The sequence below is a fragment of the Anabrus simplex genome, chromosome 4, assembly GCF_040414725.1.
Source record: "Anabrus simplex isolate iqAnaSimp1 chromosome 4, ASM4041472v1, whole genome shotgun sequence".
NCBI classification, from domain to species: Eukaryota; Metazoa; Arthropoda; class Insecta; order Orthoptera; family Tettigoniidae; genus Anabrus; species Anabrus simplex.
In genome coordinates this window covers 414418035-414430857 of record NC_090268.1, presented here as the reverse complement: position 1 = coordinate 414430857, position 12823 = coordinate 414418035, and the positions used below count along the sequence as shown (strand labels likewise).

Below are 12823 nucleotides of genomic sequence, written 5' to 3'. Positions count from 1 at the left end.
GTCTGTATGTATGTATGTATGTATGTATGTATGTGCGCGGTTCACGAGAAAATGGTTGAAGATAATTTTATGAAACTCTGTACGTAAAGTCGGGGAATAAGACACTACAATATACTGTAGGCTATACATAATTCTATTCACGCTGAGTGAAGTGGTAGTTCAGAGGAAGGCCTAAAATTCAATTGTCAAAAATCTATACCAATAATGGTCCTATCGATAAATCCTAAACAATTAAAGTTAGAATTAGAATTAAATTTCCGATCGTTTGTGTCTTACACATTTTTACCGTACCGGCTATGATAAAAGAGATATTCATGGATTTCGATTTTTGATACTAAGTCTGTATCGATGCCGAGCCACGTAAAAATGGAGAAACAGAATTTAATGACAATCGGTATGTAAAGTCGGGGAATAAAGCACTACTGTCTAAGCTATAAATAACTTCATTCACGCTGGTTAAAATTGTAGTTTAAATGCAGGTACAAATTGCTTGCTTTTTCTTTAACAACAGGTCTCCTAGCAGTCCGACGTTATATCCACTTACTTCCGTTAGGCTCCTGTCCGACTCATTGGCTGAATGGTCAGCGTTGAGGCCTTCGGTCCAGAGGGTCCCGGGTTCAATTCCCGGCCAGGTCGGGGAATTAATCCCCTTTGATTAAGTCTTCTGGTCCGGGGACTGAGTTTGTGTTTGCCCCAACACTTTCCTCTTCATATTCAGACAACACACTACACTACCAAATACCACAAAAATACGCAATACGCAATAATGATTATATCCCCCCCACATAGGGTTGGCGTCAGCAAGGGCATTCGGCCGTAAAACAAGACCAAATCCACATGAGTGACACAGTTCGCACCCGCGACCCCACAAGTGTGGGAAAAGCGGTAGAAGCAGAAGAAGAAGACTTCCGTTAGGCTCCTATCTGACCTTAGTTGGTTGTTTAGAGGGGCCTAACAAATAGGTCATCGGCCCCTAATGGTACGAGGTGCAACGATAACTGAAACTTTAACATATATTTACGAACTAAAATATAAAACGAATGACGATGCAAAGATGACCATGAATCCAAAACAATCAGTGGATCCAATTTACAATGCCTTCTTTTCAGATATGATATTTGTTATAAAAAGGGGTCCAAAATCCAGGTCACCGGCCCCTCATAATAGTACTGGTAATGCAGAACCATGGTGTTCCTAGTGGTACTAATCGCAGGTAGCGTAGACTCATGGTCATGGTGCTACTAATTACAGGAAATGCAGACCCATGATATGTCGCACATAATGGCACCACTTGCAGGCAACACAAATCCGTGGTGTTTCTCACATAAGGGCACCACTCGCAAGCAACGCAGACCCATGGTGCTCCTCGCATAGTGGAACTAATCACAGGCCACGTATACTCTTGGTGCCGCTCACCTGGAGGTAGTATCATAGGCAATGCAAACCCACGGCGTATTACTACCCACAGGCAACAAAGACCCATGGTGTTCTTCACATAATGGTACTACTCTCAGGAAACGCAGACCCATGGTGTTCCTCACATAGTGGTACTAATCAGAGGCAACACAGACCCGTGGTGTTCCTCACATAAGGGCACCACTCGCAAGCAATGCAGACCCATGGTGCTCCTCGCATAGTGGGACTAATCACGGGCCCCGGTATTCCCGTGGTGTTCCTCACATAGTGGAACTAATCACAGGCTACGTATTTCCTTGGACCGCTCACCTAATGGTACTACTCATAGGCAATGCAAACCCACGGCGTATCACACATTATAGTACCACCCACAGGCAACACAGATCCGTGGTGTTTCTCACATAAGGGTACTACTCCTAGGTAACGAAGATCCATGGTGTTTCTCACATGGTGGTACTAATCACAAGTAGTCTCATGGTTCTAATTTCATCACCCCTTTTGATCGCCCCTTTTAGTCACCTCTTACGACAGGAAGGGAATACCGTGGGTGTCTGCGTCCCCCACCCACAGGCGGTACATGAGAAATTAGTGTTCCTCCTTTTTCACGCGCTCAATGTGGAAAAAATGATGTACCGGGTCCTATACAACCAGACTCTCTATATTCCCAGTTAAGACGGTCGCTTCCTTCCCGCTCCTAGACTTTTCCTATTCCATCGTCACCATAAGACCTGTTTGTGTCGGTGCAATGTAAAACAAACTGTAAAAGTAGACATATTCAGTGCGGTAGGGTACTTACTTTGACCCGCCCAGTCTCCAGACGCACCAAGCAGTAATCCGTACGTCCAGCTGCCAGGAACAACATGGCGTCTGCGCGTCTGGTGCGGAACTTGAGTGCAAGGTCTGTCGTGCTCTTAGCATCTTGTAGCGGATATGAGATGTAACTGGCTCCGTAGAACGAGGCTGAAACACACGAAAACAGAGTGGTATAAACAAAACAAGTTCACAATTTCCTAATACATTACCTAAAATTCTCTTGAAACAGCTGTTTCTAAATACATCTTAGAAAATATGATCAACACTCTTGGAAATCAACCTCAAGATCTCCAGTTAAAAGCTATGTGGACCGAGTAGCAAGAAATCTAATACAAAAAGTTTTTCTCTGTCATATCAGAGGTGAAAGCCTCCATGGCTCAGGCGGCAGCGCGTCAGGCTCTCACTACTGGGTTCCGTGGTTCAAATCTCGGGCACTCCTTGTAAGATTTGTGCTGGACAAATCAAAGGCACGACAGGTTTTTCTCCGGGTACTCCGATTTTCCCTGTCAACTTTCACTCCAGCAGCATTCTACAATATCATTTCATCTGTCAGTCATTAATCATTGCCCCAGAGGAGTGCGATGGGCTTCGGCAGCCGGCACAATCCCTATCCTCGCTGCTAGGCAGGGGCTTTATTCATTACATTCCTGACCCGGTCGATTGACTGGAAACAGGCTGAGGATTTTCATCTCAGAGGTGAAGAAGACAGGTAATAAACTGTTTCCTGAACTAACAATTTTGCCATCGTATCCCCACCGATTTGTTCCGTTCTGAATATTCATGGGGAGAACGTTCGCCACTTCAAATAGCAAGGCGCAACTCAGTTTCGACATAAAGGAATTTTGAATATTTCGGGAGCGCTTCACAGGACCATAACGCGACACATTCCCACAACAAGTTACGAGCAAGCTCGCCGCTTCACCAGCTCATGATCAATAGATCGATTCTCACCTCCGTACTATTGAGTTTGTTGCTGCAATTTCACAGGCCCATCAGTTATCTGCAACAATATCTTGCAATAACCTACCATACGTGTGGTTTGTTGCCAGTTTTCGCAGACGATGTCGAATTGTGTGTATGTCTGCTCCTTAGTCCCGTTTCCTGATACGGGGTCGGGCATGAGGTAAGATGATTACATGTTTTACAGCTGGATGTTCTTCCTGATGCCAACCTCAGTTGAGGATCTGATGAAGACGAACTGAATGATGGTGAATGAAACTGTTATCAGTCAATCAATCAATACTGATCTGCATTTAGGACAGTCGCCCAGGTGGCAGATTCCCGATCTGTTGTTTTCCTAGCCTTTTCTTAAATGATTTCAAAGAAATTGGAAATTTATTGAACATTTCCCTTGGTAAGTTATTCCAATCCCTAACTCCCCTTCCTATAAATGAATATTTGCCCCAGTTTGTCCTCTTGAATTTAAACTTTATCTTCATACTGCGATCTTTCCTACTTTTAAAGACGCTACTCACTTTTATTCGTCTACTAATGTCATTCCACGCCATCCCTCCGCTGACAGCTCCGAACATACCATTTCTCCCAATTCTTCCCAGCCCAAACTTTGCAAAATTTTTGTAACCCTATTCTTTTGTAGGAAATCACCAAGAACAAATCGAGCTGCTTTTCTTTGGATTTTTTCCAGTTCTTGAATCAGGTAATCCCATTGTCGTGTACCGACCTCCCCAACGCTCGAACCGGCGGACTGTCAGATAAACGGCAGCCGGGATTCGCAGCCGAGATTCGATTTCAGAGTATCAAGGGAAGCAGGCTAATGTAAGAATGTAAAATATGTCACAGAGAATTTCGAACGGAGGGCTAAGGGGCTCGGAAATTTTTCAAATTGTGGGTTTGGATAGTTCTATCAAACTTAAAAGAAACGTCTACAACATTGGAAGGAGAAGCTATGGAAGTTTGCATCCATTCGAGGGTGTGACTACAACATGCAACAATACGTTTTCACAAAACAAACTAGGAAATGACCAATATAATAATGCTCTTCAGGACCTGCTCACCTGATGAGCTGAACTGAGCACTCTCCCTGCACTGTAGGAGCCCATAGCCCTTAGGGGACCCACAAGGCTATTTATTTATTTTATTTACCTGGCTTTTATACTGGAGATTTGTGATCCGTTCAAAGGCACGGAGCTCAGAGTGAGGGTATTGAACGAAGGAATACACTGCAGAAATAGTTATGTAAATAAGTTAATTAGGCTAGGATTTGGATCAAAGCGAAAACGAGTAAAGAAACAAGCGATTTTAGACTGTTTTTTATGGAACTGCAGGGGCTGCCTGGCCGAGGTGGTAAAGGCGTGCTCGGTTCGCCCGGAAGGACGTGGGTTCGAATCCCCGCCGGGAAGTCGTAAAATTTAAGAAACGAGATTTCCACTTCCGGAGGTGCATATGGCTCCGAGGTTCACTCAGCCTACACCAAAAATGAGTACCAGGTTAATTCCTGGGGGCAAAGGCGGCCGGGCTTTTTTATGGAACTGCATTTAAGCCGGAAGTGATTTTTCCTTGTTTTTGGTATGTTAAAGTTTACAACACTTCTACCTCTTTCCGCCAACTTCAAATATTGATCAATAGGAAATTTTGTGTATGTATTTTTCTACCAATAATATTCATCTTGTACCTATGTCATTACCCAATGGAAATTGGGGCTGTGTCGGGCCTTAGCTCAGAGTTTTCTGGATCTTTATTCTCAGGTATAAAAGCTAACACATTTTTAGACCCGATTGTCTTATTCATCGCTCCAGTTTAGTGTGTGTGTGGTTATTAAGGAGGCGGGGGCCTCGTCCTTCATCAAGCAGTCCAGCAGCTAAAGGTAATGGCAGTCCTACAGTCTTTGAAGGCTAGCTCGAGGGGAACGTTTCCAAACTTTACTAATGTAACTGTAATTTTCTAAAATGTGACTTTCAAACTAGTCAAAAGAACTTAGCCGAAATCCGGGAATAGAGAGGTGACACCCTCTCGCGTTCCCTATCAACTTGACTTTGAGGTGACTATGACCTTGTAACCGTTTTCTGTAAGTAGCTTAAATTTTCACCTCAGTAGTAATATGCTTAGCCTCTGTAACTTCGGACCACGATCCCAAATAGGGTTTTAACCATTTGATTGTAATTTTCTAGGAGTGCAAGTGTTCGCCTCAACTTGATTTTTATTTTTGGGCCAGTAATTGAACCTGTTGTTTTTCCACAAAGGTCTGGTAGAATGAGTACTCTATACCCCCGTGTCATTTCTTTTGTGTAAAAAGGTAGACTGTTGAGCACATAAGACAGTGCCTACTCTTGGATTTTGTAAAATGTAGATTGAGCCTTTGATAGGCCTGGATATTTCTGGAAATAGATTCATAAATGTAAAATGTGTAGAGCATAGAGGCTCTCTCTATTCACATATTAGTGTAAATATTGAATGATGCCTTTGGGAGGTCGTAACGTTGTAATGTTTGGAGAGTGTTCTCTTAAGTAATTTTTTTTATTTGCTATTTGCTTTACGTCGCACCGACACAGATATGTCTTACGGCGACGATGGGATAGGAAAGGCCTAGGAATTGGAAGGAAGCGGCCATGGCCTTAATTAAGGTACAGCCCCGGCATTTGCCTGGTGTGAAAATGGGAAACCACGGAAAACCATCTTCAGGGCTGCCGACAGTGGGGCTCGAACCCACTATCTCCCGATCACTGGGGACTGGCCCAACTTAAGCGACTGCAGCTATCGAGCTCGGTAAGTAATTTTGTAGAGCAGATGGTGCTCTTGAATCACTGGGTATTTTGAATACTCTGTCTCCTTGTGTGGTAAAAGAAAATGGGAGGTTCGTCTCTTTTACTATTTTTTGAAAGGAGCCGCAGTGCTCATGAATAATTGTGGAGCTTCAAGCTCAAAGCTTTGTTATTCGATTTTCTAAAAGCTGTTCAGTTAGCTTGTAAGTAAAATTTGGTACCTGAATTTTGTAAAGTTTTATTTCTGAAAAATGAGGAAGCCGCCTCTGTGGTGTAGTGGTTAGCGTGATTAGCTGCCACCCCCGGAGGCCCGGGTTCGATTCCCGGCTCTGCCACGAAATTTGAAAAGTGGTACGAGGGCTGGAACGGGGTCCACTCAGCCTCGCGAGGTCAACTGAGTAGAGGTGGGTTCGATTCCAACCTCAGCCATCCTCGAAGTGGTTTTCCGTGGTTTCCCACTTCACCTCCAGGCGAATGCCGGGATGGTACCTAACTTAAGGCCACGGCCGCTTCCTTCCCTCATCCTTGCCTATCCCTTCCAATCTTCCCATCCCCTTACTAGGCCCCTGTTCAGCATAGCAGGTGAGGCCGCCTGGGCGAGGTACTGGTCATACTCCCCAGTTGTATCCCCGACCAAGAGTCTGAAGCTCCAGGACACTGCCCTTAAGGCGGTAGAGGTGGGATCCCTCGCTGAGTCCGAGGGAAAAGCCGAACCTGGAGGGTAAACAGATGATGATGATGAAAAATGAGGAAGAAACATAACCATACATTTAAAGTTTTAAATCAATCTTCTGATTGTTCTATCTTGAACCATTTATGCCTGCACCTTCTTTCACCTCTGTAAACTACGGAAACCCCGCATCAATTATTATTATTATTATAAACACGCAGTAATACAATACAGCCGGAACTGCGTGCTCTCTTCTCAATCTTAAGGTAGGCTTGCCGTATAGCCTCGCACAAACACATACGGCACGGCTCAGTAGACTCAGTTAGGCCTAGTTCCATTTTTAAATGGAGCTATTGCTTTCTCACATACGCAGAATCTTAATTATTTTCCAATTTTACTAAGAAATTACTCAAAAATTCTTCTTCAGAATGTTGCCCCGGGTTTTAGTCCAGTTTGATGACGTAAGAGACTCTAACATAATTTCGATGTCTTCAGTTTCTTCATATTTACCTGTAGACATTTTGTTTCTTTCATCTAAAAAGCTACATTTCTTCCTTCTCTTCGAAACTTCAAGTTTCATATCAGTCCTGGCTATTTGAAAATCAGATGTTTCAGCTTGTTCTTTTCTTTCAAGCAAGATACCAGCTCTTTTTGGCGGGGCAAGGTACTTTTAACAGATGGTTGAACTTAGAATTCCATCCTTCAGTGAGATTGTTTCTTCGGTGTCGTTTCCCATGACGATTTCACAGAATAAGTGACATCTGCGGATTGTCCTGCAACTGATCGTCGAAGAAGTCGTAAATATCCTTTAAATAAAGTGAATAAAAATTCACCCACACCGTAGCGAAATACGAGCACCCAGCTAGAAAACTTGAAAATGTTTTTTTTTCCAAGTCCCTGTCGCCTATGTAGGTACCTACACTTTTCGGATATTTTGATACTGATTTCTGTCAATTTCATGTTCGGATATTTTGAGACTGCACCAGTCCTGAATAAAAAGAACCAAAAAATCCACAGTTCTTGCCTTTCAGGCAAGCAACTCAATGTCGAAAACATCCTAGAAATATGAGCTACGAATTTTAGGTAAATAAATTATAATAAAGTATGAGAATATATTCTTCATTTATTCCTCAAAATTACAATCCTTTCCTTAATCATCGTTATCCGGTCGATTAGATCATAGCATTTTGCCTTTTTATACCACTACAAGCGCTAAGGCAAGTGAATGCAGAATTTCACTTAAATCATTATAACTACATTTGGTGTGGACATTTTTCAAAGAATCAAAAAGATCCTGAGGGTATTGAACGAAGGAACACACTGCAGAAATAGTTATGTAAATAAGTTAATTTGGCTAGGATTTGGATCAAAGCAAAAACGAGTAAAGAAACAAGCGATTTTAGACTGTTTTTATGGAGCTGTATGGGCTACCTGGCCGAGGCGGTAAAGGCGTGCTCGGTTCGCCCGGAAGGACGTGGGTTCGAATCCCCGCCAGGAAGTCGTAAAATTTAAGAAAAGAGATTTCCACTTCCGAAGGTGCATATGGCTCTGAGGTTCACTCAGCCTACACCAAAAATGAGTACCAGGTTAATTCGTGGGGTCAAAGGCGGCCGGGCGTAGAGCTAAACACTCTACCCCATCACGTGCCGCGGTTAACAATGGTGGAAGCCTTTACCTTCCACTACTCCAAGGGCCTTCATGTCCTGTCCGGAGGTGTCTTTGTCTTTTTTTATGGAACTGCATTTAAGCCGGAAGTGATTTTTCGAAATTTGTTTTTTTAAAGTTTGATAGAACTATCCAAGGCCCACAATTTGAAAAATTTCCGTGCCCTTCGACGTTGGGCACAATTGAGGAAATTGCTTCATTTTACGTTTTTCGTAGTATGCGGACCCCTACTTTGTGTGCTGAGAAATGCTTTCAACATGAATACGCTAACATAAATAACTTGTTGAGTGTTTTAAATTCAGATTTCGTGACAAGCATAACTTGTTGTAGGTGTTTCGAGTCGGTCGAGAGGCCAACTCCAGCTTCTTATCTCTTTTCTTCTTTTTGGCTAGTGGTTTAACGTCGCACTAACACATCGAAGATTTTTTGGCGACGCAAGGACGAGAAAGGGCTAGCAACCACGACCTTAATTTAAAGTACAGCCCTACGATTTACCTGCCGTGAAAATCGGAAACCACGGAATATTATCATAAGTGTTGCTTATGGTGGAATTCGAATCTACCATCACCCAAATACAAGCTTTAAGTTACACAACTCATACCGCGTTGTAAATTCGCTCGTCTGTTATGTGCTGTTTCCATCGTCATTTTTCTACGTTACATGTTTCCTGTGGTAAGATTTTCTTCACAACTAGATGACCGCTGCGAGATGCAACCAATGGAAACCTGTTTCATCCTTAACGTAGCCCACTAGTGTACGTATACTGAGGCCTACGAGAGTTGGAGTCGGACGTTTAACGCCACCGGCGAGAAAAAGTTGACTAACGCTGCTCGAAAATGCTCGGTTGCTATGGCAACGATAACAGCGATGCCACATTTAAGGAAGCTATCACGACGTGGGTTGGCTTGTTCTCAGTCGCTTTTGAGATATTATTTGGAGTGTTACTGTGTTAGCTGTGTTACTTGTTGCTGCTTTATGTATTTACGTGCTTGTTTTCTGAATATTATTTTCGTTGTTATTTAATGTTTTGTAAGTTAATCAGTTGAAAGTTGCACAGTTCTATTCTGTATTGAATATTTGAATTTGTTGTGGTTACCGTCAGAAATAGTTGATTTTGATGGTCATTGTGAAATCTCATATTTATCAGCAGTGACGTGTTCTATCTTAAATGCTGGAATTATTAGCATGATCTTAGGAACGGGTCAAAGTTTATTGAATTGCGTTAAGTCTACATGTTTTATTAAATACTTTTAATTATTAATTTCGTCTGGCTATTTCTAGCCGAGTGCAACCCTTGTAAGGCAGACCCTCCAATGAAAGTGGGCGGCATCTGCCATGTGTAGGTAACTGCGTGTTATTGTGGTGGAGGATAATGTTATGTGTGGTGTGTGAGTTGCAGGGATGTTGCGGACAGCACAAACACTCAGTTCCAGGGCCATTGGAATTAACCAATGAAGGTTAAAATCCCCGACCCGGCCGGGAATCGAACCCGGGGCCCTCTGAAACGAAGGCCAGTACGCTGACCATTCAGCCAACGAGTCGGACTATTAAATACTTAGCCTGTATGAAAGGGTGATATGAAGGTAACTATGACAACGCAGCGTATTTCGTAGTTACTGCTTTCACCGCTCAAACGTCAGACTCCAAGTCTCGTGGGACCAACTGTAGGGAGTTCATCCTGTTAGTCTATTCTCATACTCGGGCGATACCGGACTGTATGTTACATAATTCCCCCCTCTTGCGATGGCCGCTTTGCATGAATGTTGGATGAACTGCTGTCTACACGTGAGAGATCACTAGCGGTAAAGTAGGGACAACCTTTTATCGATTATATCGATCACGGGAATAGACAAGGACTAGAGAACGAAGCCAGATTACACTAAGGAAAGGCTGTTAATCTTTTCCTTTCTTGTTTTCAGTCCTAAGGCTCGTATTCACTAACACGAGTAAAAACTATATCTGGGTTTAAATCTAAGAAAACTGCCGAAAGGGCTCTGAAATTTGGAGCGTGGGTTGGCGACCACGGGGCCCTAGCTGAGTCATGGCATTGCTTCCACTTACTTGTGCCAGGCTCCTCACTTTCATCTATCCTATCCGACCTCTCTTGGTCAACTCTTGTTCTAGCGTGTCTTTCATTTTCACGCCCTTCGTGGCCCTTGTCTTCCTTTGGCCGATACCTTCATTTTTCGAAGTGTCGGACCCCTTCCATTTTTTCTCTCTGATTAATGTTATATAGAAGATGGTTGCCTAGTTGTACTTCCTCTTAAAACAATAATCACCACTACCACCTCTAAGAAAACCGATATAGTAGTGACATTTGTATTCATCAACTACATTATCTCGAATAACGGTTATTATATCGGTTTAAAATTTTCCCGGGGTAAGTTTGGCCGGTGAAACAGGAAATCTAAGATAACAGCCTTTCAAGATGGCAGCCCGTAGACTGCTGGAGTATTCGACTGAAAGATAAAATCACAGCGACGAGGAATATAACCAAGATTATGCAATAAAACGTCCTAGGTGGATAAAATAAACGTGCTACATACTTTGAAGACTACGATGCCACTAATTTTGAAATACATTTTAGGTTATGTAAAACTTCGACATTGTCAATGTTATCCATGATCGAACATAACCTAGAATTCCCAACACAAAGATAGGCCTAAGATGAATTCTCGTAGCTTATATCTTGTACGGTACACGACTGGGTGACTTTTAAATCAATAATTAAGGAATACTAACTTATTTTTGAGCGAAATATACAATGTGTAGGCTACAATTTGTTTTCTTATTCTCGATTATGTTAAAGCTTTCTGTCACCAAATTCAATAACAATTCATTCTCTTGGAAAGTCATATTGGGGTTCCTTCTTCGTGTCTGGTCAGTAGAGGACATAATTTATGATAGATTATTTGCAAACTCCGAATGAAATCAAAACTTGTTTACATTTCGATAGTGGCGGCCGCATGTAGTCATTTGTTTTCCGTGAGTTAGTAATACAGAATTAAGCGTTATGCGAGATAACGACATTATCGAGTTTTGGAAATACGGGCCTAAATCTTAAATTTCCAAAACTCGTATAATGTCATTATCTCGGATAACGCTTATTTCTACACCCCCCCCCCCCCACCTCAGTTTACCAAAACTAAGTTTTCGTTTTAATCTGAATTTGAACCTTACATTTTTCATAGTGACGCACGGGAAACAGATGATTACGTGCTGCCTCCACTATCGAAATGTAAACACGTTTTTAATTACATTCGCTGTTTGCATAAATTATGTCCGCTATTGACCAGAAACGAACACAAAAATACTAATATGACGTTCCAAGAGCAGGAATATTGATGAATTTTGTGGGAAGAAAGCATTAACATCATAGAGAATAAGAAAACAAATTATAGCCTACAAATTATATATTTCACTAAAATAAGCAATATTCCTTAGTCGTTCATTAAAAAGTCATACTCAGTCGTGTACCATACAAGATATAATCAAAAATTCACCTTAGGCCTAACTATGTGGTTAGGAATTCCAGGTTATGTTCGATCATGAATAAGAATGACAGTGTCATCGTAGTCCTCAAAGTATGCAGAGCGTTAATTTTATCCACCTAGAACTTTTATTGGATAATTTTGGTCATATTCCTCGTCGCTCAGATTTTCTCTTCCAGCGTCTACGAGCCGTCATCTTGGGAACGCTATTATCGTAGATTTCCTACTTTATAGGCCAACCTTTTCTCCGGTAAAATTTTAAACCAAGGTAATACCTATTATCCGAGATAATGTCGTCGGTGAATACAAATGTAACCGTTATCTCGGTTCATAGGCTTTAGACCAAGATACCAGCTTTTACTCGGGCCTATAAGACCCAACATTGCCAACCTCCGAAAATTGAAATACCGTACAGAAATTATAAATACACCGTATTCTTTAACGTAAAACCGTCCAGTGCGGTGCTGATTTTCACCCAAATACACTAAAATGCATAGAATATTAGCAATAGCAATTTTATCAAATAAAAATAGGAAATGCCTGTTTTAGTACGTTGTAAATGGTCCATAACAGTATATTGTTCCGCGAAAAACCCCGAGAGTTTTATTTCTGCACTCGCTAATTTAGTCTCTTTGTTGAAAACGCCCTTGAAATTGCTTTTACGGGTAACGGACACAACCTTAATGCTTTTGATGTGCTTTCGCTTTTGTTGTGTATTTTAATTTTACTGAATTCCGAGACAAATGTCACGTTAGAAACCTTACACTTTGCTCTATCCTCACGTGTTGGATCAGGACGCAACCATTCGTTATACTCTCCCACGACTGTCTGTACTTTTCTTTACTTCTGGGTGTTTTAACTGAAAGCTTTTTGTGTCGAAGGATCTGCTTCACTTTCTGAATCAGAAGTGAACACTAACTTTATTTATTTATGTAATTTATTAACATAATTAACACATGGTAAGCTCACCCATACAAAACTGAAGCACTGCGCCGTCACGCAGAAGCATTTGTAAGTGCATCACAATATTACTCTTAGGAGCGACAAAA

At 42.0% G+C, this 12823-nt stretch overlaps 1 protein-coding gene across 1 annotated transcript in view; it reads right to left on the bottom strand.

Annotated features, from left to right (window-relative positions):
- Positions 1-12823, bottom strand: part of kon (chondroitin sulfate proteoglycan 4-like protein) — a 330650-nt gene that overhangs the window by 204444 nt on the left and 113383 nt on the right. The window contains exon 2 of the mRNA XM_068227423.1: positions 2213-2376. Within this exon, the coding sequence (XP_068083524.1) occupies positions 2213-2376 (164 nt within the window). The remainder of the gene's footprint in view (positions 1-2212; positions 2377-12823) is intronic.